This window comes from Rhodnius prolixus, unplaced genomic scaffold (assembly GCF_049639745.1).
Source record: "Rhodnius prolixus isolate KJV_2025 unplaced genomic scaffold, Rpr scaffold_6, whole genome shotgun sequence".
Classification (NCBI taxonomy): domain Eukaryota; kingdom Metazoa; phylum Arthropoda; class Insecta; order Hemiptera; family Reduviidae; genus Rhodnius; species Rhodnius prolixus.
In genome coordinates, this window is record NW_027411634.1 from 34,988,433 (window position 1) to 35,016,423 (window position 27,991).

Sequence of the window (27,991 nt, forward strand, 5' to 3'; positions counted from 1 at the left end):
AACTAACGAGAGAAAATTCTATACACGAATTATTACATTACTTATTGAAAGAAAAAAAGAGTGTAAGGTGGTACATCATATTTTTTTTTTTTTTTTAATTTAAAAGAACACCTTCATCGAGAAGGTTCGCAGAAATTAGAAGTACGTAGAGGCGCATGTAATATCTGAAAATAATTTTTTAAATAACTTTAATTTTTTCAAAGTCAAATAAGCAAATTGTTAGAAAAGTATTTGTAATAAGAGAAACCAATAATGAAACAATTCAGTTTTTAATTTATTGACATTATAGGTACCCTGTGTTTATCTTTGTCAATCAGATCTATATCTGGTTTTGTTTTTGGTCATTGATTAGAGCAGCATTTTTCTGGATTTTGGCTTTCCGATTTTTCAAAGTCCTTGCTGAGGCCTGCATTTATTTACTAATATAATGCTAATTATCTGGATAATAATTTTTATACGCTTTTATTTTGTCTCACATCTATTTCTCTAAAATCAGAAAAGCTATTTAATTTAATTGGAGCAAATAGTTGTTGATTCTTTTTTCTTACTATCTCTCATCATTCTGCAATGTAGAAATAAGTGCTGAGCTGTTTAATTTTTTTTGAGTACGTTAATATAAAATTACTTGGCTGATATCCGGGCTATAAAGGTTCAAAAAGTTTCTGACTAAAAGCAAGCTCAAGAAACGGATAGCCAGAAGCCTCTGAAAATAGAAAGCTGTCCAAAGCCTTTCGGACTTTAGAGGGAATAAAGAAAGTGACGGTCTGCTGCTAGGCTCTTAAAATGGAGTTGTGTTTTCCTAGAAATATGTGATCCGAAAATAGCCTATTGCATTTAGAATAGAGTTAGTTCGCCACCAGCTCGTGATACTTTTTATATTTGCCCTTTAAGAATTACTTTATTCGCCCACTTTGTGAACCTGCGATTAGCACACTTCTCTTGAGGTTTGTTCCGAATTTTCATCTAATTAACTTAAAATCTTCTTTAAAGCTATAGATCAAGCATAAAATTTGTAGTACCATTACAAAAAATACTTTTGAAAATCCTGAAACCTTCTCTTTATTGAAAGAAGTTTCTGTGTGATCTGTATAAAATTATTTCATTAACATTTAAAGTTGCGCCAATTGAAGAAGTGGCGAAACCACTTACTACTTCACCTCCCACAGAGAATTATTTACCAAGGCTTAATTGAGGATGAACATCAAAATTTATTTGTATCATGGATTTAGACGCCCGAATTCTTTAAAATAATCTTTCTTCTAGTCATTTTTTTTTTTTGCCCTTAATGCTTAGGCTTTAGAGCAATTAATGGTATTATTCAATTATTTAATTATTAATAATTATGGTGTTATTCAATTTTCTTGAAGAAAAATGTTAAAACAATCGTCGTCAAATCGTATTGAAGCGTATTCATCCACAAAAACCCAAATAACCCCAATTTAAGAATAAAGATTAAACACTTAGTTCCAGTATTAATTCAAAGTAAATTTTAGGTTCTAAAATTAATAAAAGATGTTTCATAATGGTGGGGTTTTTATTTTAAAAATATATTTTAAAATGCTACACTTCAATTGCAATCCTATTGTCAATGTTATTTGACAAAAAGTATAAAATAAATTCATCTTCACTTCCAACACAAATCTGTTTCTGAAGGACACCGCTTTCGAAACGTTCAATATATAAGATTTTTTGTTTTTACTCTAGCCTACCGTTGGAGTAATTATAACAAAAAAAAAAAAAAATTATTCTTATCTGAGTGCATAAGCACTTTAATTATTTTTGTTTTATAATGTAATCATACAAATGTATATTGTATAATTTTAAACTTATAACTTAGGACCAAATTAAAGATAATTCGTTCTTCCTGTAACTATGTTTATAAATAATTAGTACATACTCTTACATATATAGTTGATTATATACTATATTTCGTCAACATCTTTAGCTGCAGCCTGAAATAAATTTTGAAAAGAGTACTTTATTTTTTTGTTTTGATTACACTGTGATGCTTTAAAAAGCACTCTTCTCTCATATAACAAGTCATAAGCAGTAGCGATGCTCACCACACAGTGTTTCAAATTTAATTGCGAATATAAGTAAATTATTGAAAATTTGTGTGGATTTACTGTCTTAATCTTATTTTCATTTAAAACTTAAAATAATGTAAATATCACTACTTTTACTTTTATTGTAGCAGAATGGTGTTTAAATAAATGTGATACTACTTAAAAGAAAATTTTTGAACCATTTATTATTTTAACATTTATAATATTATTTTAAAAGATTGTTTTTCCGTTAAATATTCGAAAGGTATCAGGAATGTTTTACAAAAATATTTCAACTTATTTATTCTAGTAGTTATAAAAATAAATTTGTTTTTTCTTTCTCTTAATTCAAATACAAACGTCGATCACTGACTGATACTTTCTTAGGAATAATTATTTAAAAAAGTGATTTCATTCGGAAATTTAATTAGAGATTGAGAAAGATATGCTCATATATATTCAAAGAAAAAGGCCATTCATGACAGATTCGCTAAGTGTATTGGACACCATTATGATAATTATGAGTACATTTGTAAGAACATAATTTTAAGTTCTTTAAAAGTGGGGAAAAGTACTAAAAATGACATTAGGAGTACGAAAAAAATTTCTGCCAAAATTTGAGAAAGAATTAAGAATTTGAAAACAATTTTATTTTCTTTGCGGAAGCCTCGGCTAAAAATTGAGGCAATTAAACTGATTTTTGTTTAAAAAAAAATTAATTTACTGTAATTACAATAAATGTCCTCCAAGGCCATCGAAAGTAGTAATTACCCCTTTTTTTGTCTGAAAATTTTAGTTTATGTTCATGAAACAATCCACTTTCTAGAAAAACATTTAGTACATTAAAAAAAACGAAAAATTACCTCCGGAAAAATTGTTAATCCATATTTCTCGCGAAAGCTCATACTTGAAAAAAAAAAAATAAACAATTTTTTTCTAACAAATAAAAAGTACGTCAGTCATACGCGGAATTCGAACTGCGGATCTCCCAGTTACAAACCCACTCTCTTGATCACTAGACAAACATCCGCCCATATTAAAATCTAATATGGCATCTAATAACTTAAAATCTAATAACAGGGGTTCCAAACTTCTAGTAAAATTTAGGAAAAGGAACGCTTTGCCAATAATAAAGCCATTACAAACCAAAGGCGTGGTTTGTATTGAAGTGGGTGTATGGAGTAAAAGAGATAACTCTCTCAATATACAAAAGTCTATCAAATATATTCATCTGAAGAAAGATGTCTGCAAGAACACATCTCCAGCCAAACTTCAAGAAGAAAATTATTAACTAAGAATATATTCTGCTGTTTGAAGTCACTTTTTTCAACTGACCCACCAACCCCTGCAGTAAAATAATCTAAAATTTTCGAGACAAGAAAGGGTGAGGTTAAAAATTATCCAAATAATCTTCTCAGTGTTCTACAAAAAAATACTATTTAAAATGGCCGAACGTTTGTTCAAACGATGTAGAACCCAATTAACTAACATTTATTGCACTAATCTAAAACTACGCCCAAAAATCTTATAATACCAGTTTTCATTATTTAAATAATTTAAAAAATCATTGTAATTTGTTAAGGAATGGTTTACTAAAATAAAATACAATTTGACGGCATAACAATCACTTACTTATTTGTTTTATGATAACAGTTTTCAGTAATTTATACAGAATTCTTCATATGTATTATTTTGACAAGCCCTTTTTTGAAAACAAAATGATTTTGGACTTAGGCAGCGTTTCCTTTTAAAGCAAAACGTCATGCGTTGTGATTTCTCTTTACTTGATTCTAATTAATACTTTAAGAGAGCAAAGGCACCTTGTAAAGAACTGAATTTTGTTCGTAAAAACTTAAACGTTATAATTACGCTATTGGGATATGCGTTGTTTGTAGGCGTTCCAAAGTTTTTCCTTAAATTCTTCAGCAGTTTTCTGAAACAATTAAGAATTAAGTGAACTTTTAACCTATCGCTTCTTTTCGGTATATTACATCGGTTACTTTATTTATTTATTTTATTACCGATGGATCCAAACTTTGATATATTGCTCGTCCCACAATCACAACATCAGCTCCTTTATTCATCACAGCATCCTCTGGAGTGGAATACTGCTGCCCCAATGAATCACCACCTTGGAAAAAAAACAATAACAAGTTGTGCAAATAAAGAAAGAAATCTAGTGTGCAATAAAATAAAAAAAATGATAGATATGTGGTACAGCAATAAATAGTATGATGATTTCAAACGATGAAGAAACAAGACGCTGAAATTTATCTCATTTGTGACTTCTCTTTCACATTATTTTAAAATTATACTAAGCGCAGCAACTTAAACGTATACAACAGAAATTGGAGCACACGATGAGTGAACAAAAAAATCCTGTAAAGATGAAATTCATTAACAATGCGAGTGCTATGTTTATTTTAATAGAGCAGGCGTTCCTTAAACTCCTTCACCAATCATTTTCGTTTTTTCTAAACGCATTTTACTAATAATGTAAATGACAAAAAGCGGAATGAATTCTAGACCTCAAAGACAGCAGAAAACTAAGTTCCCAATTTTACTGGGCACTTTACGAAATAGAAATATATGCTGAATTTTAGTGTAATATTAGAAGATATATTACACTAAAAATGCATTTTGGAGGAAAAGTTTGCATTGCAATTTCCTACAGCTCTCCAAAAATGTATTTAACTGAAAAATGTTCAAAATAAAATTGAACAGAGCAATTTTAAATAAATAGTGAAAACTGTCAGAATCTCCAACCAGCGTTTTAGACTGCCGACATCTCTCCGAGCCCATCCAAAGAGATGAATGTTAGGAGGCCGTATAGTTTTGAAAGCTGGACATTCCAATCTAAGAGACATGCAACATTTTATGGACCAATAAAGAAAAGAGATGTCTAATTTGGCAAACCTATCTACCTTCTAATTTTCTGAATATATATATATATATATATATCCTTTTAGGTATACATAAAATATCAAAAAGTTAATAGAAAGCAATTTCTTTACCTGTTTTGACAGCTACTCCTGGAGTAAATTGTAAAAATCCGGGATCACTGAATGATGAATGATCCTGACATACAAAGCCAGCTACAATTTTCTTAAAATCACTTCCTAAGTCAGTAGTTGCTAAAAATAATTTGATAATAATAATAATAAAAGTAAAAGAAAGGTTATTGGTGGGGATTATTCGCCTGCAGATATAACTAAATACAAACCTTTTGTGTAATGATGAGTAATCAAATTATTTTTCGATGAAAGCTGAGATACCAGCACAATACCGCATTCACTGGCTAAGTTTTTTAAAGCTTCCTGAGCCCCTAGCAACGCACTAGGTCCAGCTACAGAATGCATTGTAATGAAAGAGGCCCATGAAAATACTTTTTTGGTTTGCAATTTTACGGTGTTACCAATATCACCAAATTTCCTTAAAAATACATAAAACAAAATCTATTATTATACGTGGTTTCTCTCCGACCCAACAATAGCATGACAGGGCCATTCCGTGTTGCAACTGTGCTATCAAAAGGAATTATACGTTGTTAAGTTAAATATTGAAACAAGTCAAAAGTAATATACAAATATATATTTCTTATTATGCATATACGAGGGGGTACCCAAAAAAAACCGGAATTATTTTTTAAAAGCTATTTATTTACAAATTTCTTACAGAACAACCTTATCCCCTTCAAAATACTCTCCATTACAACTAATACATTTGTCCCACCGGTGCTTCCACTGTTCGAAACATTTTTTGTAGTCATCTTTAGAAATGGCTGACAGCTCCTTCTTCGTTTTTTTTTTGACCTCTTCAATGTTGTCAAATCGGTGATCTTTCATGCCCTTTTTCATGCGTGGAAATAAGAAAAAGTCGCACGGAGCCAGGTCAGGCGAGTAAGGTGCGTGGGGCAGCGGAACCATGCCATTTTTAGCCAAAAACTGTGTAACAGAGATGGCTGTGTGTGCAGGTGCATTGTCGTGGTGGAAGAACCAGTCTCCTGTTTGCCACAAATCGGGTCTTTTTTGGCGAACACTATTGCGCAATCTTTTCAAAACTTCCAAATACAAGGTTTGATTGACGGTCTGACCTGGGGGGACAAACTCTGAATGGACTACGCCTTTGGCATCAAAAAAGCAAATCAGCATTGTTTTGATGTTTGACTTGACTTGACGACATTTTTTTGGTCGGGGTGAAGATGACGTCTTCCATTGGCTCGACTGTTGCTTTGTTTCTGGGTCATAACCATAGCACCATGACTCATCACCTTTGACAGAAAGTCTGGATCAGTTTCAAGCTGTTGTTTCAAAGCACGACATGTTTCAACTCGATGTTCTTTTTGATTGTCAGTCAGAACTCGAGGAACAAACTTGGCAGCAACCCTTTTCATCCCCAAATCTTCCGTTAAAATTCGCTGAACCGAGCTCCAAGATAACCCACTACTCTCTGACAGTTGATCAATTGTCTGTCGACGGTCTGTGAACACCAGCTCTCGAATTTTTGCAACATTTTCGTCGATTCGGGCAGTTGATGGACGTCCAGAACGAGGTTTGTCATCAATCGACATGTCGCCATTTTTAAACCGAGTAAACAACTCGTATACTTGAGTTTTTCCCATAGCGTCATCTTTGTAAGCTGTTTTCAACATTAAAACACTTTCAGCAGCATTTTTGCCGAGTAGAAAACAAAATTTCAGAGCTGCACGTTGTTCACTTAAACTTGCCATCATAAAAAACGAAAAAAGAACAAAACAGCTCTGGTAAAAACAATCACTGCACATGAACAGAACAAGCCAGGCAGACAACACAGGCAGGACTGAACTGGCAAGGAATTGCGCTATACACGTCTAGCGGCAGAAATGCGTACTACATAAGCTCCATGCGCGGCAACGCAATTCCGGTTATTTTTGGGTACCCCCTCGTATATCTCGTTAGCTGTTTATTTTTATTTATAATCAATGAGCAAAATTTGAATTTATCATCCTTTACAGATCAACAGATTGAAATAGTAAAGGCAAGTTCATTTTATACTTTCAAGGAACTCTAAAAGAAACAAATGTTCAAGAAAAATATTACAAAATAAATGATTTTGATAAACACAGCTAGTATATAGGTGTTTGGACTGAACTTTTGATAAAGTTATTACATGCTCTAGGCACCCGAAATCATCTCGTGCGGCACGCAGAGCCTTAACGGTTTGAATTATTTCTTTCTCTGATGGATTGAACAAACTAGTAAGGATTTTATGTAAAAAAAAAAGAAAAGAAATAAGTGAGATACAAAAACAATTGACTCTATCTGTCTAATTTTTATTACGGCAAATGAGATCCGAAAAAATTGGCATCATTTTGAAGACGGGTTCTCAAATTCCAGCAACTTTACAAAATGAAACATGCCATGAATAGTTCAGAACATCCGTTTTACATTTTTCAGATCACTAGAAATGTTGTTGACCCTTTTAACAAAAGGACACTTTTAACTCAACATTTTGGGTGAGATATTCATTTAGAGATAAATAATGATCGTTGAAATGTAACGATCTCAGTAAAACTAAAATTTGTAGTAGCAATATCTCGGTTCGTAATGTTCACTCACACTGTGGAAGACTGAACATTATTAAAAGTAATACTGGGGGACGATATCAAAAAGTAGTCACAACAGCAAAGGAGATTGAGAATTCGACAAATGCAGAAATATCAAAGCAGTGTTAGTAGATGCATAAAGGAAAAAGGTATGGGATTTTGAAATTTACAAAATTATACATCACACTCATAACTTTGAGTTCTAATATCTCGCTTTATCCGTTTATGGCTAATTTTGCACAAGCGCAAAATTTTTACCTAACAAAGGCAAAGTGTAGTGTATGACAGAAACATAGTGCAAGTCGTCAACCAAACGGATAATAGATAGAATTCTGAAACCAGTCAGGAATGCAATAAACATGGGGTTACAACCATAAAATGAACGATATTATCTAACACAAAGAGCCTAATTTTATTTCTAACTTTACAACTGAAAAAAGGAAAGAACAATAATCAAACACTAGTAGACATAGTATAGGATATTAAAAAATTACAAAACCTCACGTTACATTTAAATTTTGTGTCCGTTCATAACATTATGAAATCTCGCTCTGATAAAGAAAAGTTCTAACGTTAAAAAAATAAAATAATAATGATTCCATACCTATCTTCCATAATTAGAAACTTGTGTTTAACGGCAGCGTCTTTCAAAGAAGACTCTACTTCTTCAGACCAATCAGTAACTGCATCATAATGTGTTTTAATCATACAAACATAAGGACCAACAAGTTCCACTATTTTCAGAACTTCAGAAGAAGATGTAACGTCTACAGCCACGCATAAATTTGTTTGTTTTTTTTCTATAAGGGATAACAGTTTTCTGGAAGCTTCACAGCTTGCTAAAGAAATTCTATCTTGGTATTCCATTGTTAACCTACTGAAGTCTGTAAAATAAAATTATTTTGAAGCATTTTTATGTATAACTAGATTTAGTAATTCTTGGTATTTAGCAGTTAGTAAAGCAATGTTACAATAATTATATTTGAATAATTCTGTAATTAATAGAGTTCTATTAGGAAACGCCATGCACATCCTCTTTTTTTTACTTGAATTACCTATAACTATAACTAAAAATACCTTTTTCTTCCCAAGCCTTCAAATGTACAACAAACACCTCATTAAGGCGTGAGATATAACCCATTGGTTTTCATATCAATTAAATTAAATCCAAAATTAATGAATGATCAGCGGGTGGTCTATTAACTCTATGCTTGGCATCCCAGTGTTATTCCAGCTTAACAATACGAATAACTAAGTAGGACCCCTTTATTAGGCTGTATAAAAATTTGTAAAAGTAGTTGATTTATGCACTAGGTTAAACATGCCCAAAATTCTAGCTTACCAACTCATATTCCACTCTTACAATCCTAGCCCCACTGTAGGGCAATAATTCTTTACAGGCACTGCCTCAAAGAGGTCGTTTTGTAGTAAATCTCTCAGAAATTTCTTGTTAATTTAAGCAGGTCTTATAAAAAAAATTAAATAAAATAAAAATCAAAAACCTGATTTCTTACTCGAAACTTTTGGAATATGCTTTCCATCTGGAAAAATTTGATTCTCCTCAATGTACTTTTTAATTTTTTCAACAGTTTCCTGATCTAATTTTCCTAATCGCAATAATACTTCGAGTATCTGTTAATAAAATACATGTATAAGAAAGCAACTTCTCTAATTAATATATGAAGTAAATCACTTCTAATTGCTAGATGTACGTCGGTGCAAGAAACCGCTCCAAGAAAGCAATGTGTTTTGGAGAAAGAATAGAAAATAAAATTTAGTAAAGTTACAACACGATCGAAATAGTACACTATAGAAAGATAAAAACAGTACACTTCGATCGAGCTAAACATTAGTTATACCCAATCAAATCGACATATTCAAAAATTCTTCAGCATGATATCAAACTACTTAAATTGGTTACTGCTTTACCTTCGAAAGTGTAAAAATGCTGTGCATTTTGATGCCACTCTTAATCAAATTATGTGCCCCTCCTTGTTCACGGTCAATAACTACCACAACGTCTGTAACAATTAGGCCATCTTTTCTCAAATCCTACATAAAAGAAAAATCTATTCAACCCATGAAATTATTAGTGAAATAAATTAACTTAAAAATCAGAAATACCAAGGCATACCTTAGCAGTCTCCAAAATGCTCCCTCCTGAGGTTACTACATCTTCTATAATTAAACACGTCTGTCCTTCGTTGTAAACTCCTTCGATTATCTTCATGGTGCCATAATTCTTAGGTTCTTTTCTTCTAACAACCATTGGTACGTTAGACATAACAGAAAGCAATGTAGCTATTGGAAGGGCTGTGTATGGAACTCCACAAATTAAATTGTAATTGATTCCTAATTTTTGTGAATGCTCCCGAACTATTTTAGATAATTCTTCCTATAAAAAAACCTTAATTTTGGTAAGAAGTAGGTGAGTTATAAAACTATAGTTCTACCACCTACTATAATTTAGTCAATAAATGTAAACAGTTAAAATTTCAGTGTTTAGGTGCAAACATTATATTATTAAATATCAAACGTGGATCTCTTATTCAATTAATTATCTAAACTTACCATCAATGAAGGAAAGGATGTTATGATTCTCAAATCAAAATATACAGGTGAATTCACACCAACCTTCATTTTAAAATCGCCGAATTTTAAAGCTCCAATTTCACACAATTGCACGCACAATTCTTCCATTTTTAATAAGAAGACTGGAAATAATTTAGTTTGCTGTATGAAAATATATTACATCTATCAATAGTATGAGTTAATAAATAAATTTTCTAATTGAAACAGAATTTAACTAATTTAAACACTAATTAGCTTCACTCAAAATTCAGACTTCCTGTGCACTCCACAGATAATACTCCAAACTCCAACAAGTGTGATATAACCCAAACTGTCAACACATTACGTTCCATGTGTTAAATTGGCCAGGAAACGTGGATGCACCGTTGGGCTGTACTGGAACGAATCAAATGGTGGAACGAGTTGATTCAAATCCCTACTTAAAAAAAAGTGATTCCGCCCAAATAATTAAGGCACATTAAAATGAAAATAATTAATACTGAAGTTACTTAGAAGTTACACTGAAACACAATTTTTAACTGACTTGAGGCTATCATTTAGGAGTCACTGATGTTATCTAACTTGTAGAATCAATCCACACCAGAATAATAAACACGGCAAGCATAAAATACTGATGCTTAGAGGGGGGCATATGTTCCAAGATCGTTTTTTTCGAGAATGAAATTTACCTAACATAAAGTTACACTGTAAAATTTCCGCAAATATGTAGATTTATAGTACTCATTTACCTCTACAATTGTGCACAATTCCAGCCAGCTGTATTTATGAAGGAGATATAAGGTGATATAGTTTGAGAGCTTAACATTTCTTTCATATTTCTACTTGCTGTACCTCCTGTCCTATTGGTGTAATCCCTGCGAAAATATAGACAATTATAGTGCTCATTTACCTTTACAATCGAACGAAATTGGAGCTTTCTGGCGGGATTTTTGAAAGAGATATGAAGTGATAAATTTTGGAGCTTTACATTTCCTTTATATTTCTAATAGCTGTATCTATTGTACTATTAGAGAAATCTTTGCAAACATATGGGAAATTATAATAGTCGTTTACCTCTACATTTGTGAACAATTTCAGCTTTCAAGCTGTATTTTTTAAGATGATAAATTTTGGAGCTTTATGTTGTCTTCATATTATGAATTGCTATATCGCCTATCCTATTAGTGGCCAACCCGCGGCCCGCAGGCTTATAATGAACTTCCAAAGTGGCCACCCCTTGTCTAGGCGTTGGATTTTCATAGTCTTAATGTGTAGAATGAGAAACTCAAGTACGATAGCCATATCTCCAGTCATGACATCACGTATTCGGTAGCTGTAAGTAAAGCTCACAAAAAAATTAGGCATCACTTTAATTTTTTAATACCAAGAATAATAATTACAGCCACAAGAACTGGATTCACTCAATATTTTTTTTCTTCTAAGTTAGTTTGACCTGTGCTTAAGCTTAAGTTGTTTAATTCGTTTTGTTTGGTACATAATCCAGTTTTCAAGAAAATCTAATTATGTACCAGCGGGTTCACTTATTGATGGCTTAGTAGATCCAAATCTTTGGGACATTGTTTTGATGCTAAACAAGTGGTTTCTAGGAACAGTTTTTTTTCTTCAGAAAGAGTAAACTGTTTGTAAAATCATAATCTGTATTAACGTGATGGACATAATGGTATGTAAAATAAAAAGAAAAGAATATTTTTATCTTGTTTTATTTTATTATACTTGGAATTAACAATTTATATGGGTATAGTTCATTTTCAAGGGGAAGGATCAATTAAAATTAAATGTATTGTTGCTTTACTGCTTCCAAATAAAAATACAAATTCTGTAAAAAAGTAATTTAAAAAAGTTACACGTATGCACATTGTTAAGAAATATACTCTGATCTGATAGTGCTGTTGCAATGAGATTTAAATAAAAATAAGAATAAGAATAATAATAATAATAGAAATTTAAAGAGTAATAGCCTTTTTTTATTTCTTACCACCCCAACCCCATAGACCTTTAACGAAACCAGTAAGTGACGATTGTCCTTGTTTGGTTTTACTTTCAAGTTCTTGTTGCAATGAGGGAAATGTTAAATGATTTAAAGCAACATCAAAAAATAATGGTTTACATGGAATCGGTTTCATATCTGGAGGTAATTTAATAATATTAGCCTGTTTTGATGCAATTTTTGGATCTTCATAGTATATATCCAATCGATCGACGAGAGGAACCTAAAACAAAAATATTTATTTAATTGATTTAAATGTTATTTATTTTTTACAAATAATTCATAAAACTTACTTTTGCAATATATTTTTTATCGACAATAGTAGTTTGAATGTCATCTTTATTTTCTTCAGACGCTTGTAATACTGCTTGGGCTAAACAAATACTTTTTGCTGCTTCTATTAGTCCAGATAACTCTTTCAGCCCATATTTTAAAGTCTTTTCTAAATCCTTCCTTTCTGCCACTGAACAACAGTAGTTGCCAGCCCGATCGTACAGTGCTAATGCTTCTCGAAATTTTTTCGTGCCAGTCAACACTTCACCAATATAATAACATCTAAAAATAAAGTAAACAATTTTAAGCTAAAGAAATGATAAATAAATACTGTATATACAGTAACCCCAAGAGGCATGTGAAAAACAATGATCTGTTTAAGAACGTACAGAAATCGATACATGTGACCAAAGAAAGGCGATGCCGTAACATGCTCTAAGTCTTCTAAATCTCACAAAAGTAACTCAAATTCTGGAAAATATCTAACACCCCAAATTGATCCCTATTGTTAACAATGGTCACCTAAAATTTAAAAAAGCAATGACTCTCTTTTTGAAGAGACGTACATTTTCTTAGTAACTATTACAGTTTCATAATTTATTGTTGGAGGTTTCGTGCTAATGATATTTATAATGTTTGATGTTTTTTTGATTGATTGTTATTTAACTTTTCAAATGTAGAGAATATATGAATATCTTGGAAAGTACAAATTTGGAAGATTGATTATCAATTGCTGTCCGAACAATTAGGTACATATATCCTCATGATTAACAGCATTATATATAAAAATTATTAAGTGTTTTCATGGCCGAATTCGACATTCTGAGGTAGATACATTTTCACAGAACATTAAGGACCAAGAGACTTGCAAAAACAAGAAAGAGATTTTAGGAGAAAGGAATTGTGGAGCACTCAGGTTTTTAGAAAACACATTATTAGGTTTTGTACTGAATTGGCACTAAGGACGAAGTACAAAACCAAAGTAAATAATTCACATCACTAACTAAGAAATAAATTAACTAAAAATGTATATATTTGCGCGACGGGCAACGGATCCTTTTTGCTTTATCGAAATATCCTTTCAATATCCTTCTCTGGCTTACAATGTCCTAACCCAGCCTGTAGGAATCATTCTCACATTTCTCCAACCATCTTGTTCTACTTAGGTGATCATCCATTGCTTTCTTGAGCTTCCTCTATTTCTGCTATTACCGCTCCCACTAAATCCATCAGGACCACTGTAAATTTCACTCTGCTCTGAATTAAATCTTTATTTCATTATTCGGCACTATATATCCTTTTTCTCACGTATCCAATCTCATTTCATGCGCAATATCCAGTATCTGCCGCAGGTCCTATTATGGTTTGATAAATTCTGACTTAATTTTAAATTTAAAAAATAAATTTACTTTTATAAAAAATTCTCCATGGTTCTCAACTCAGGATGCCTCAAGACATTTTTTCTCGACAATAGCGATTTGCGCTTCAATCAGAACTACTCATCACATTACCTACAGTCTGGGTTTGGCTGACTCCCATTCTGTAGTTGCATGAACGATGACTGTGGACAGCCACCACATAATTCTGAAGTGCAGTATATACAAAGAAGCTCAGACTCAGAAGAGGCTAATTGGAAAATTCCTCAACCCTCTAACCTACATACAATACTACGAGACAGGCGGACTTGACTTTATTAACAGATATACGAGGGTCGTTTGAAAAGTCTGTGCAAAAATAAAAACTACTTAATTTTTTTGGGTAAACCTTTTTTATTTTTCAACATAGTCTCCTTTTAGGCTTATACACTTCGTCCAATGCTGCTCTAGTTTGTTGATCCCTTCCGAATAATAGGATTTGTCCAAGTCTGAAAAATAGCCATTCGTTTCTGCAATCACCTCCTCGTTTGAATAAAATCTTTTTCCCGCCAGCCATTTCTTCATATTGGGGAACAAATAGTAGTCCGAGGGAGCCAAGTGTGGAGAATAGGGGGGATGTAAAACGAGTTGGAACCCTATTTCCATTAATTTTGCGACCACAACTGCTGAGGTGTTAGCTGGTGCGTTGTCGTGATGGGAAAGGACTTTTTTGTGGGCCAATCGTGAGCGTTTTTCTTGCAGCTCGGTTTTCAAACGGTCCAATAACGATGAATAATATCCACCTGTAATAGTTTTACCCTTTTCCAGATAGTCGATGAGGATTATTCCTTGCGAATCCCAAAAGACAGTCGCCATAATCTTTCCGGCCGAAGGAACGGTCTTCGCCTTTTTTGGCGCAGATTCCCCCTTGGTAACCCATTGTTTAGATTGTTCTTTGGTCTTAGGGGTGTAGTGATGTATCCATGTTTCATCCACAGTGACGAAACGACTCTTAAAGTCCTGCGGATTCTTCTGGAACAGCTGCAAACCGTCCTTGCAACACTTCACACGATTTCGTTTTTGGTCAAGCGTGAGCAATCGCGGCACCCATCTTGCGGATAGCTTTGTCATGTCCAAATGTTGATGCAAAATATTATGTACCCGTTCATTCGAGATGCCCACAGTACTAGCAATCTCACGCACCTTCACTTTTCTGTCATCCATCACCATATCATGGATTTTATCAATGATTTCTGGAGTAGTAACCTCAACAGGGCGTCCAGAACGTTCAGCGTCACTTGTGCCCATATGGCCACTCCGAAAATTTTGAAACCACTTATAAACTGTTCTAATCGAAGGTGCAGAGTCACCATAATGTTTATCAAACTTCTCTTTAGTCTCCTGAGGCGTTTTGCCTTTCATAAAGTAGTGTTTAATCAACACACGAAATTCTTTTTCGTCCATTTTTTGAAAATCACTCGACTTCCTCGATTCAAACAAATGCAAAACACAAAGAAATAGACCGATCTGGCTGAAACTTGGTGTGTGTTCTTCCAAGAGATGCTACTAACTAAACATAACCTCGATACGCGCCAGTGGTGCTATCTCTCTGACTTTGCACGGACTTTTCAAACGACCCTCGTATATAACTTAAAAAAAATAAAATCAACATATGAAAACTCATGTCTATCACGATCTAAACGCATTTATTGACACAAACAATCTTAACACACATAGCGATCTTCACGGCGACTGATACGTACATTTAGGCCGAAATCCTTTAATTGGCTAGTGCACTCTATCACCAGCTCCCCAAAACTATTACCTTTTTAATGCATGACTCCTGGCCCCTTGAGAGGTACGGGAAAAATTTCTGATAAGAGACTCTCAAATAACTATATAAAAGTAAGATGATTGTACTTTCTATTACCTTACTTATCAAGAAATTAACAAATTGGATGCTTAATTTTTTAACAAACCTGTAAGCTTTATAACCAGTTAAGGAAGCTTCAATATTATCCTGGAAATTTTTATCCTGTTCTAATCCAACTAATTGTTGCATTTCATTAAGATTTTGTAAGATTAATTCATAAAGACGAATTAGATCTTGCGGTTTTCCTTTCTTCCCTTCCTCCTAAAAATAAATTGATGATTATAAGTTTTAACTAATCGCTTCACAGGTAAACTATAAAGAATGAAGGAGAGGAAATTTGACTTTAGAAACAAAATAATATAAAATTGAAATATTGTATATAAATTAATGGTTATAGTTCTAGTGTAGATGGTCTTTTTTGTGTATCTTTCTTAAATTTCAAATGAAGAAAGTAATTTTTCGACTGTTCGACTGAATTTAATAAACCAATTTGAGTAATTAGTCATTTCTTTAAATTAATGATTAAACAAGAAACAATTTCCCACAGTCGAAAACGCAGGTCTACAGAAACCTACCCCACCTCTCTAGCAATTAAGATCAGACGAGAAATTTTAAATATCTTTTTCAATAGTCCTATGTAATATAAGTTCAATAAAATTGTACTTGTTTTAAAATATGATTAATATTTGCTGCACAATAAAATGGGTTTCAATTAAACAGGCCTACTCACCTCTTCTGAATAAGCTTTTTTTATCATAAACAAAGTTCTCTGATTGCTTCTGTTCAACCTGATGTAAGTTAAATAGGATAACAGATACTGGAGTGCACTCACACTTCCATCAGGTGATTTTGTTTTTGAAGACTGAAATTTGCAAAAGTTAAAATTATACCAGTCACCAAACGTTTATAGCAACGTAAATTAATTGCCTATTTTTCCAGGCGGGGCTTAATGTCCAATTAGGTGTCGCGGATGGGACCAAACGTTTATATAAACTGCAACAAGCTATTCAGAAAAATTAAAAACGTACTGGATCATTGTTAATGTCATCTTTCAATGCGGCTATGGCATCTTTGCAATTAATAACATGCCGATCTAGTTTATCAATGTTAGCTTCAGAAGTTTGACCTTCAAGAGCGGCATCAAGTTCTTGTTCCGTGGAAAGAAATGTGGAAACGATTGGATGCTTCACACCCACCGTTCTGCCCTGCCAAGATACCTCTGAAACTCCGCCTCCACCTTCCTTCTGACGGGCTTCTGCCATTAATCTCTTAAACATTCGAAATAAATATTATTACTTTTGCAACGATACATAAAAGCAATTATAAGAATAAAGGAATTTGATTATTAACTTTTTAGCAATAGATAATTTCAATATCTGAAAATAAGTAAAACGCTTACATCTAAAGTATCAAGCAATTCTCCCTGAGCAGTTCCGTGAAGAGATTTAAGATCAGATATAGCTGTATTGTCACCAATTGAATATGCACAGTACCGCAAACTTGGTACGAGTTCTTCACATTTGTTCTTATAAACAGCTTGGTCACTTTCATTAACGGCAGAACAAAGCTTCTCATAGACAACTCTTGATTAGAAAAATACTCTTTTTAAAACATTAGGATTAAATAAAGGTTTATATTTCAAAAACATTCTTTTGAGGTCTATATGTCATAACTTAGATCAATTTTTTTTCATTCTGCAGAGATTATGGAAAAATTGCCTAAATTTGTTAAGACAAAGGGGTCAAAAATCTGCGATTATCGGTAATTCAGAATTAAATTAACATAAATAAATAGTATACATTTTTCTAAAGAATATCATGTACTTTTCGTGGACTTTTTGATATCAAAGATCGGGTACTTGGCAGTATTGCGTAGTTGAGAACTGGATTTATAGCGATAACACCAATAATTATCTGATAGAAGATTACTTCCTTAAACTCCTACTGGAAGGCTTTCTTTCCTTCGGATGTTTCAACCGACACTAAGTCCAGATGCTCCTCATCTAAATTTTTTTTTATAGATAATTTGAGCACACTAACAGTGTTTTTTATTTATGGTTCTGTCTTGAAAATCTTCCCAGTTCACAAAAACAAACAGGATAAATCCGCTTTAGATAACACAAATTTGGCAAAACTAATTGTTCAAACATAATTTCGTAAAGTAAATTTATGAAAAATCGTCTTACTGAGCTTGTTGCAAGTTATCCATCGCTTCTTTCCAAGCTTTAACTTCAAAAAAGAATGATCCTCTAATCCATGCAGCATATGCTTGGCTTTCCAATTTACTTCTTGCATCGCACAATTCCGACTTTAGGGAGAAAAAATTAATCTCAGCACCAAAAATAACATTAACAAAACATTCCACATAATGAACACAATACTAACTTGACAAAGAGATTCCAATTGTTCAGCATAGTGGACAGCTTTTCGAAGTTTCGAGACTAAATGAAATCTTTTTCTTGGTTCAGTGTTTGATTCCTGTCTTAACTGCATAGCGTATCCCCATGCTCTTTCGGACAACATCAATGGTATGTATAGGTACCTAACACAGTAGAATAAACTGATGAATGAAATGTACCATTTTTAAATCATTGAGTTTAAATTAATAATTCATGCCTTTCATCTTTCAAATGAATTTCAGTTACATCTCGTCGCTTAAAATGCCTCTTATCCCCTTGAGGTAGATGCAAAGTTTTACGCAACCTTCTAATTCTTCTGGTACAGTAACCCCTAAAACAAATAAATAATTACTAAGATATATCACTTTAAAAAAAGTACGTAACGCCGCCTATTTATCCAGACAGGCCTTACGTCCAACTTTCAAATTAGGTGTCGTGGAAGAAGGCGACTAGCAAACATACTTAACAATTAATTCTTTTATTAATCATTAAATAAAATCAAAGGCCTGTACCAGAAATCGAACCTAGTAACACAATACAACTTAGCTTTACGGGCCTTGTCTCTAACCGCTCGACTACTGAGGCGCCTAAGATAGGACACTTTATGCTAATAATTCTGACTTAGACGTCTAACATAGTGAAAACAAAAATACCTGTAACGTTGATAATCGCTATGTCGCAAACCATGTTGCTGTTGTGCATCAGTTATAATTTTTAAAACTAATTAAGAATTAAGGAAAATAAAGAGATTTGATTTTATTAAGTAGAAAATTAATTTTGAATTAACACATGCAATATGAAAGGATACTCTCAACAGTAAACACAGGACCTTGTTTTACTGGTGTAGATTCTTCTGGTTGATCGGCATTCTCCAAATGAATAGGTGCTTCTGCTACTACCATTATTTCTAATAAAATTCTGTGAATCTAAAAAATAGATGTCATGCCTTCCAGCCTACACGTCACTAACAGCTGCAACTCGTTCTATAATTTGTAACCTATGAGAAGTTACTTAAATTTCACTTTTCACAAGAATCTGATTTGAAGACAAGTTAATGAATTTTTCTATCGATTTCAAAGCAGAAATCGATTTTTTAATTTAAAAAATGAAATCAACATCCAAATGCATTTTTTGTTTAGATAGTTGGATCGACTCCTTATCATTAATTTCTATAGAATATTCAGAATATTTTGTTAAGGGCGCTTATCACCAACTAAGCCCATGCGCCCCAAAACATTTGGTTTTCTACGTAGTTATTGAAAATAGATAAATTAAAAATCTCCTGCAACAAACAATATGTTTAATTAATTACATACATTATTCCACAAAAATATGTGATCTTGAAAGATTAATTTTGATGACAGATCCATTATAACAGATTATAACTATTTTATGAGATTTGTTCAAAATCTGGCACAAATATTGCATGAAGTATCGCGGTTATTGCGCCAATAAAAATTGTATTTTCTTATATTTAGGACAATCCCTTAGAGTAAACATCAACATAGTTTAACCATTTTTATGGATGAATTATATTAATTATTCTACAAATTAAATGAAAATGTAAAGCGCTCAAAAAATCCTAATGAATGGCATTTGAATCCCTTATTTACATGAAAAAGATTTAACCATTTCTCCATGGGCAATTAATTTTTTTTAGTAAAGAAATTAATGTAAGTCAGTCCTCATTTGACCACCTACTGCGATTTGTTGATGAAGGTTTCACTTTTTACTTCCCTTAATCATTATCCAATATTAAGCATTTGGATGCATTAGACTTCGAGCGACTTATATTTCTGCTCAACTATGGTTGACTAAATATCTGAAATATAATTTATTATTATATATTATAAGAATATAATATAGAAATATTCCTTCTGTAATATTAATTTAATTTTACCACCAACAAAAGCAGTGGTTTTAAGTACGTTAACAACATTCCATACAGTAAAAACTCACTCCCAATTTTATTTAAGAATTTTTGGTCAGTCTTGATATCAATCATCTGTCTCCACACTAAAAGTAAAGGGTTTGAAGTCTAAAACCTCTCTTTTAGCAGCAATTAAACCCTATCTACTTTTACAAATAAACATTCTTTAGGTTCAATCAGAGGACACTAATGAAGACTTAATGGTTGTTGATAGTTTAACACCATAATCTGAACTAATTTTCCTTCACTCATTCACACCCTACGAGCCAGCTTTCTTGTTCTCCATTGTCTGATTAAACAAAAACAATAATTATAATGCTAATATAAAATAGCCTACCGTCTTTGTCCAACTAAATATTTATGCTTGTGGAAGGAAGTATTCTAAATAAATTATTTTTCTCTCTTTTCCCCTTAATATTTTCTTGATTAGATTGACTCATTTTGTCTAAAAACAAAATTACAGCACTATTAACAAAATATTGTATACTTTAAATGCTATAATAACTTCTATCATTATCCAAGCCATTATACACAGTTCAATTTCGACTGTTTTCTTTATTAAAGTATACAAATTTATTTTCAAGTTTACTATTGAAAATTTAGCGACAAAAAGTGGTTTGTGTATGTGCAAATATTTCAAAAAAAAAAAATCGCTAGATGTTAAAACTTTGTGTAACGTTTGATTGAGTCCTGTCTCGGGTTCCGGCAGTATGTCAGTTATAAAAATTCCTCAACCGTCAGTACCAACCGAAAGTAAGTACTGAATTACTTTATTTTAGCTGATGAACTTCAAAAAGCTGCCAGTTCTTTGATTTTCATTTACATATCGCTGTCTGGTGATGGACACTCGTCAGTAACGAGAAAAGTTGAGACCAGCAAAGCTGTGGAAAAAGCTTCGGGAGCTCAGATGTTGGACGCGCGTTAAATTAAAAATATAAAAATAATTCAAATAATAATAATAATATCACTTTCAGAATGGCCTTACACAAGTTGGACATTTATTTAAATACCCGCAAGAAGACAGATGAATAGACGGAGGAATTCCCTTAGATAATATCCGTAAAACTTCGGCCGTGAAGATGCGGAAATATCACGATCAAGCAGTAGAACTGTAAGATATGCATCAGATAGATTTAGTAAGGATAATCGCGACTGTCAATTATGCAAATTGCCTTGTTACAGAAATTTTTGAAGAAAGTAAACGCGCTGGCTCTGGATTCTTGACTTTTGGAAGGATCCTAAAGTCTGTTGTCATGGAAACAAGAATAGTACAGAGGTTCCTCGATATGTGATTATTTCGAACAATAGGTTGGAGATAATACTCCCACTAGCAATTAAAAAATTGAAAGGAAAAAATAATTAATAAAATGAAGAACATTAATTTTTTAATTGAAGATGTATGGCTTAAGTTTGAAGTCGTTCCAATTTGTCAATGTACTAGAAGACCACAGTAGAAGCTTTTAGAGAGCTGGACCTTGAGAGTGACGTCCTGAGAGAGGTCCAAATATCATTTCTTCTTAATATCACAAAAATTATGCGAAAAATTCTGTTGCAGAAATTTAATGAAGAGAAGTGTGGAAGATTGCACACTGCCCCATCCTGAACTAAAATGGACCACTTCTAAGAGAAATTCTACTGAAAATAATAATAATAATAGTAAAATAATTTGAATTAAAATAATACGTTTATATTCGGTTTGATAATATACATAAGCAACAGTTTTCTTTTTTCTTTCATTTTTGAATTAGTTATCTGAATCCCAGGCAAGCTATTATTACAAAGGAACAGTGTTGTTATTTTTGAGTATTACAAAAACTAAAATGCTTTTTATGTGTACAAAATATCAAACTGCACGGACAAATATAAAAGTACTACACACGAAACTACACTTTTTTTTGTATATTTTTTAAATTATTTTTTATTTTTTTTGTAATTTTATTTTTTGTACTCTTACACTGAGATATATATAATTTGTAATATATGTACAGCTCGTATAATAATTTATTATTATATGTATATAAGAACTCTACTTTTTGTTTATTTTCTAGGTACTAAAAGACTAGTCAATGCGATTTGAAAGCTAAATGTACAAAAGATTTATACATTTCTTTTTTTTCTGATTATAACTTGATTATCCTAGTTGTTAGGGCTTTGGCATTTTGTACTTTGGTATAAATATTTCTTCTTCTTTTTAATTAAAAATAATTAACGAAAGTCAGAGAAATAAATTAAAAAAACTACAAACCGTTAGAGATTTCAAACGATCATAACAAAACTCGGTGGAAAGACTCTTAGGTCCTTTTTTTTTATATGAAAAAAAAAAAAAAAAAAACTTACAATTCTTAAATATTCATTACATTTACATTAAAATATACTTATATTTGCAGTCAGCTAATATAGAAGTACTTTGGAAGTACATAATTCGAAACAAAACACACTTTTTTATAAATGTAGATTTTATATGTTGTATATATACAAAAAAGCCACACTCAATAATAAATAAATATTCGCTTGCCTAAGGCAATACATATATATATGTATATATTGTAATGAGAACAATCAGAGCGGCCGCTTACGTTTGCGGAGTCCAGGAAAATTCCTAATTGGGGGTCTTTTAACTTAAAAATGTAAATCTAGTTTGAATAAAGTTAATTAACTTATTATAAGAGAGATAGTATAATTGTTAAACAATGTCAGATATCAACTTTTTTTTTTTACCCCAATTATTACAAAACATATTCATTAAAAAAGAAGTAGCGGAGAACCACTGCGGAAAACGTTTAAGGCTTATTATTCCTTGGCACAAATTGAACTGAAAATAAGGTTTTCACTTACACCTGATAAGTAAAAGCATGCCCCATAATGCAATAAATCTCCTTTAACAAGATATTCGGACTTGTCCCGTATATTAATCAAGTTCTATTGTACACATAAGACATTTAGAAATATATTGAAGGGTATAAGAAATTGTCAAAGACTCCGTAACGCTCTCTGCTTAAGTGTTACACTACGTACAAAACATAATTTGTAACTATTTTTTTTGAATGAAACTGTGCGCAAGTTTTATTCTTAAATCTTCTCATAACTGTTACTATGTTTACTAAAATTCTTGATTGGTTTACCTCTTTCATAGTTAGTTACTTGTCTGCCAACTTATGATAAGATTTATGAAATTCCTATATTTCATTCAAAAACTTCGGTTTGCTTTTCTATAAGTTTACCACCATAATTAATATTTGACCGTTGTTTCTTAAATTTGTAGAGTATATTAAATTTATTATTTTATAATTAATAAACTTGGCCTTTGCTTATCCGGCCCGCCTTCCCCGATCTCAGCGGCTCTGAGAATAATAAGAGTTCTCTTGATGGTCTAAAATTACTACATTGCAGTATTTTTTTGGCTCATAATTATATGAATAATGAATAAGATCACATACACAAAATCAAATACTTCATAGTTAAACCTAACTTTTTTTTTTAAATAAGTACAAGGCTTGTCTGCAAATTCTATAAATAAATACATACCTAAAAAAATCCTTTTTCTTTTTTCGATCAGGATAATCACAATATAGAAATATACAATAAATTGGATACATTTTTTTTACTTCATCCATTTTTTTTTTTTTTTTGTTTATACTATAATAAATAGGATTATTCATTCTTCCTGCAAAAAACACAAAGAAAACAAACTTACTTAACATTAACTTTTAGAACACTGTACATATTTACCCTTACTTAGAAATAATATAAAATACACTCGTACAATAAATGGTTTCTGTTTTTATACTGTCAACATAAAAACGTTTACTATCAAGTTTCGTCAATTGTGTTTAAGTTACTTATTTTTTGTTTCATCCTTCACGAAGTAAATAGCTTTAAATTATAATTAACTTTACTATTTAGTACTCTAGTCCTAATTCAAAAACTAACCAATGTTCTTTTTGCTCTATAAACTTGGGTACACTAGTACAGTGAAATTCATTCATACATTGAATTGATGTGATTTTAACAACTTTTTGGTTGTAATCCTTAAAACTTTTCCACGTGTATTTATCTTTTCTTTCTTTCTTTTTTTTTTTTTTAAAGAAACACTGAAAGGAATATAATAGGAGAAATCTTAGAGGGAAAATGGAAGGGCTTTTCTCCCTCATTCTTATTTAAAAGCAATCCCTAGCAGCGGAAACAAAGGCCATAAGGTCGGGACCAAAGTGATTATTGTTGGGAACCATGTTCCCATTGGCTGAACCTCAGGATATAGGTTCAGTCGACTGGTTGTTGGTAGTGGTCGGTACGTGTTGGCTAATCTCCGCTTTTACTCGCCTAGCTATATGACTACGAGCATGTTTACGCAGATGATCCTTTCTATAAAAACCTTTGCCACATTCAGTGCATACATGTCTCTTTTCACCAGAATGTATGACAAAATGTAATGTTAGTTGCTCTTTACGTTTAAACGCTTTCATACAAACCGTGCATACAAATGGTCTTTCTGGATTGTGACTCTGTTTATGTCTAGTGAGATGGTCTTTTCGCTTTAAGCCAGCACCGCAAATATCACAAAAGAATCTACGTTCCATTGTATGTCCAAGTAAATGTTGCTCAAGAAGTGATTTATCTGGGTACGCCATGTGGCATTCTGGGCAACAGTACAATGTTGATCCATCAAGTGCGGTAGTCAAACGAATTTCACCTGGTTTCGGCCTGGGTTTCTTCTCCTTAGGTGGCTTCTTCTTCTTTTTCTTCTTTAGTTCTGGTTGCGGTGGTGCCGGTGGAGGATGAGAGTGTTCAGGTTCGATATCTTTTTTAATTGATTCTGCTGAATATTTTAAAAAATGATGTATGGAAATTGGTAGGGTGGAGGCCGGAAGATGTGAAAGATAATCTGCCACAGTAGAACCAGGAGCGGCTATACTTTGCCACGACGGAGGCATTCCAGGTTGTTGTCCTTGTACATTCGGAGTATAGTCTGTATTTTCACCTTTTTCCTCTCTTTTAACTAAGTTACAAATTTCTTGCTGCATATTCTCTTCATACGTGGAAGACCTTTTCTGTTCTTCTTGTCTTAAATGTCCATTGTATGGCAAAGGTAAGTTTGGAAAGTGATGATGAATATCTGATTGGTACTTAGATTGATTCGGTGAAGAAGTGGGTACCATATTGTTAACTTGTGTACTGCTATCTCTTTGATATTTTCCAGACATTCCTTGTTGATTTGTTGGGAAATGATTCGGAAATCGGTTTGCTGTGCTAACCATAGGTTCTTCACTAATAGTACCAATGGTCTGAGTTCCTACACCAGTAGTGGTATTACCTTCATGAGAAAATTTTGCAGCAAACTGATGAATAGAAGGAATTGCGGTTGCAAAATGGTTTCCAAAGGGTGAGAAATTCATATTGACCAGAGATCTTCCTGCAACAATAAGATATCTTCACAAACAACATTAAAAACTAAGGTAATAAGCAAACGTTTTATAAAACAATTGGTCCCGTTTTCGAGTAAATTGTAGCAAACATGTGTATTTTTTTGCCGATCTAATATTAAAGGAACTTTCGAGTTGGTTGGCTGAAGCGTATCTAACAAATTCGGTATTGCTAAACTAGTTTCACTCTGCTCGTTTTCTTATTTGTCTGTCACTCTTTAACTGAGATACATGAAAAACTTAAATGATTGTACAAAAATATTTATTTCCTATAATATGTTATTAATGAAATTACCATGAAGAAAATCTTTTTTTCACTAATACTACTAAGAACTGAGGGAAGGGATTAGCTGAGTGGTTGACGAATACTGGATTACAACGCGTAGACCCCGGGTTTGAATCCAGCTGTTGGCCCTATTTTCTCTTCCTAGGAACTTCTCAAAGCTCACTCCCGGTGTTGGACAGTGTTATCTTTATCGAGAGAACTCTGTTCGGAGGTCGGCAGTGCACTGGAAAAAGCTTCAGGCGCCAATAACCACGATGTTAACGCGCCTTAAAAAAAGAGAAATAAATAACCTAAACGGAAACCTTCATTCTTACTTTCATGTTTACCATTACAGGAACTATTTTAAAGAAAAATAATAAAATGTACAATTTTTTGTTAAAATTCTATCTTTGAAAAAAATGTATATCTATTTTTTTATGAGAAGAAAAATGTACAATATGAAATAAATATTAGTATTGTATCCACAATTGAAATCTCAGTTATTCCAAAATTGTAATTCTAATGACAGAAATACTGAAATTAGATAGCTTAAAAAAAAAAAATATGTGACTACACAGCATTTATAAATTCATTTAAAAGCTGGATAAATGATGGGAGAAAATGATTATCAAAAAATAACATTCATAAAATAATAAATCAAGGATTAAAAAAAAAGGATTTAAGCGAAAAATTCCTTATTTACTATCTGTTAAATATTTTTCTTAATTTTATGGTGATTGGCAAGATGAATCCAGTATTCGTCAACCACTCAGCTAATCCCTTCCCTCAGGGGGGAAAAAATGAACCATTAAAAAATGGTAACTAAATCATTTAAATAAATATATGTATGTACTCACAGTTATGAATGTAAAAAAAAGTTGAAGCCTTGAATGAAAAGTTCGAAATCTTCTTATAAAACTATCTTTCCGAATTCGTCATGATTCAGAATTTATCTTTACGAATTTAAATTTTAAATTGCGAGCAACTCAAAGGAAAGTCCTGGAATGTACAAAAATCAAGCGAAAAGAAATATCACAAATTAGAATTCAAAATTAAAAATGTGGAGCAAACTTCTAAGAAATAACTTCTCTATAGAAAGAAGTAGTCAGGCTATTTTTATTGTCTTATAAATTTTTTGCAGCCATGAATTATCAATACTTTGGAACTTGGAATTTTTAAATATATCTCTCGAATCGTAATTTTTACCTGAAAATTCCACTTTTTCTCTTTTATTAAAAAAAAAAACTAAACTTTTATTAAACATAATTTTTTAAAATTTTTTTTAATGAATGCAATCCATCTTTACCTGCTTTTTAATTTTTTTACATTGATTTAATCATTGGATGTGTGTCTAATTTCAATTTAATCTATGTATAACACAGTTTTCGATAATATATGAATTAAAAAATGGAGCAATGAATTTTCTTTTTAAAAAATAAATAAAAATGAAATACAAAACACATATCCACTTTATTACCTTTTACACACATTCGTTAATTAAATTATATTTATTATTATATTTCGTAGATTTCGGTAAATAGTGAACATTAAAAATTTGATTGTAAAAACTAGAAATTCGTCGTATACTGAAATCAATACATCCACAATCTAACTAAAAATATTAATAACTGATAACATTATAGAGGGATAAAAAAGATGGACTCCCCACTATGCTACTTTTTTTCTCTCTTTTATAACTAGTAGTCAAACAAATCGTTAATATTTATAATTAGTTCCAGACAGTTTAGCTCATTAAGATTAAACTAAAAGGCTTAATAGTTATGAAATAAACTAATGTAATGCCCTTACGAGATGGAAAAATATTTATCTAATTAAATGTATAAAAAGAGAACATTTTTATTAAAGGACATATAATCACGAAGGGGAGGTTTTGATGGCGTCATTGGAATGGGGTAGTTCCCTTACTATTGTACTTTAAACTTAACTGAATTTGTTTAAGCGAATACATATCTAGATATATTGTATTTAAAAAATGATGTATGTAAAATTTAGACTTTGATTACTTACCATTTTCCAAAGGCTAAAGAAACATAAGATAAATGAAGAGGAATGGTATTAACTAGTAAAAAGGATCAAAGAAATATATGGATTCCACGGAGAAACACCTGCTCACAAACATTTTGATTTGTCAAGCACTGCTCAGGCGCAGAGCTCACTCACCCTCCTAGCGTAATAGCCAAGCAGGGGGTCGACTATTAAAAGCGGGCAATTTTGAACAAAGAAAAAAATCTACAGAACGTTTTTTTAA

At 32.0% G+C, this 27,991-nt stretch overlaps 4 protein-coding genes across 9 annotated transcripts in view; 1 reads left to right on the forward strand and 3 right to left on the reverse strand.

The window, feature by feature from the left end:
• Positions 1 to 27,991, forward strand: part of LOC141460673 (uncharacterized) — a 53,820-nt gene that overhangs the window by 5,867 nt on the left and 19,962 nt on the right. The gene's annotated exons all lie outside the window — the stretch shown is intronic.
• Positions 1,516 to 11,685, reverse strand: r-l (rudimentary-like). 2 transcript variants are annotated; one of them, XM_074140915.1, is made up of 11 exons: positions 11,275 to 11,685; positions 10,950 to 11,075; positions 10,201 to 10,343; positions 9,764 to 10,024; positions 9,559 to 9,681; positions 9,144 to 9,261; positions 8,234 to 8,513; positions 5,269 to 5,477; positions 5,060 to 5,179; positions 4,067 to 4,176; positions 1,516 to 3,978 (listed from the first exon to the last, which is right to left on the reverse strand). In XM_074140915.1, exons 3-11 carry the CDS (start codon positions 10,327 to 10,329, stop codon positions 3,916 to 3,918), a joined length of 1,413 nt encoding a protein of 470 aa, XP_073997016.1. In that variant the 5' UTR covers positions 10,330 to 10,343; positions 10,950 to 11,075; positions 11,275 to 11,685; the 3' UTR covers positions 1,516 to 3,915. The 2 variants fall into 2 exon arrangements, with proteins under 2 accessions (XP_073997016.1, XP_073997015.1); XM_074140914.1 differs by lacking the exons at positions 10,950 to 11,075; positions 11,275 to 11,685 and having other exon boundaries at positions 10,201 to 10,618.
• On the reverse strand, positions 11,906 to 19,147 carry Srp68 (signal recognition particle 68). Its single transcript, XM_074140911.1, has 11 exons — positions 18,916 to 19,147; positions 18,761 to 18,827; positions 18,325 to 18,438; positions 18,094 to 18,250; positions 17,895 to 18,016; positions 17,109 to 17,292; positions 16,738 to 16,977; positions 16,440 to 16,571; positions 15,816 to 15,970; positions 12,502 to 12,763; positions 11,906 to 12,431 (listed from the first exon to the last, which is right to left on the reverse strand). The coding sequence occupies exons 1-11, from the start codon at positions 19,007 to 19,009 to the stop codon at positions 12,186 to 12,188; spliced, it is 1,773 nt and encodes a 590-aa protein (XP_073997012.1). The 5' UTR covers positions 19,010 to 19,147; the 3' UTR covers positions 11,906 to 12,185.
• LOC141460675 (uncharacterized) lies at positions 21,703 to 27,906 on the reverse strand. Of its 4 annotated transcripts, none has more exons than XM_074140928.1 (3): positions 27,751 to 27,906; positions 26,580 to 26,721; positions 21,703 to 25,443 (listed from the first exon to the last, which is right to left on the reverse strand). In XM_074140928.1, the coding sequence occupies exon 3, from the start codon at positions 25,428 to 25,430 to the stop codon at positions 24,285 to 24,287; it is 1,146 nt and encodes a 381-aa protein (XP_073997029.1). In that variant the 5' UTR covers positions 25,431 to 25,443; positions 26,580 to 26,721; positions 27,751 to 27,906; the 3' UTR covers positions 21,703 to 24,284. The 4 variants fall into 4 exon arrangements, with proteins under 4 accessions (XP_073997029.1, XP_073997028.1, XP_073997026.1 ...); XM_074140927.1 differs by having other exon boundaries at positions 21,703 to 25,464; XM_074140925.1 differs by having other exon boundaries at positions 24,087 to 25,447.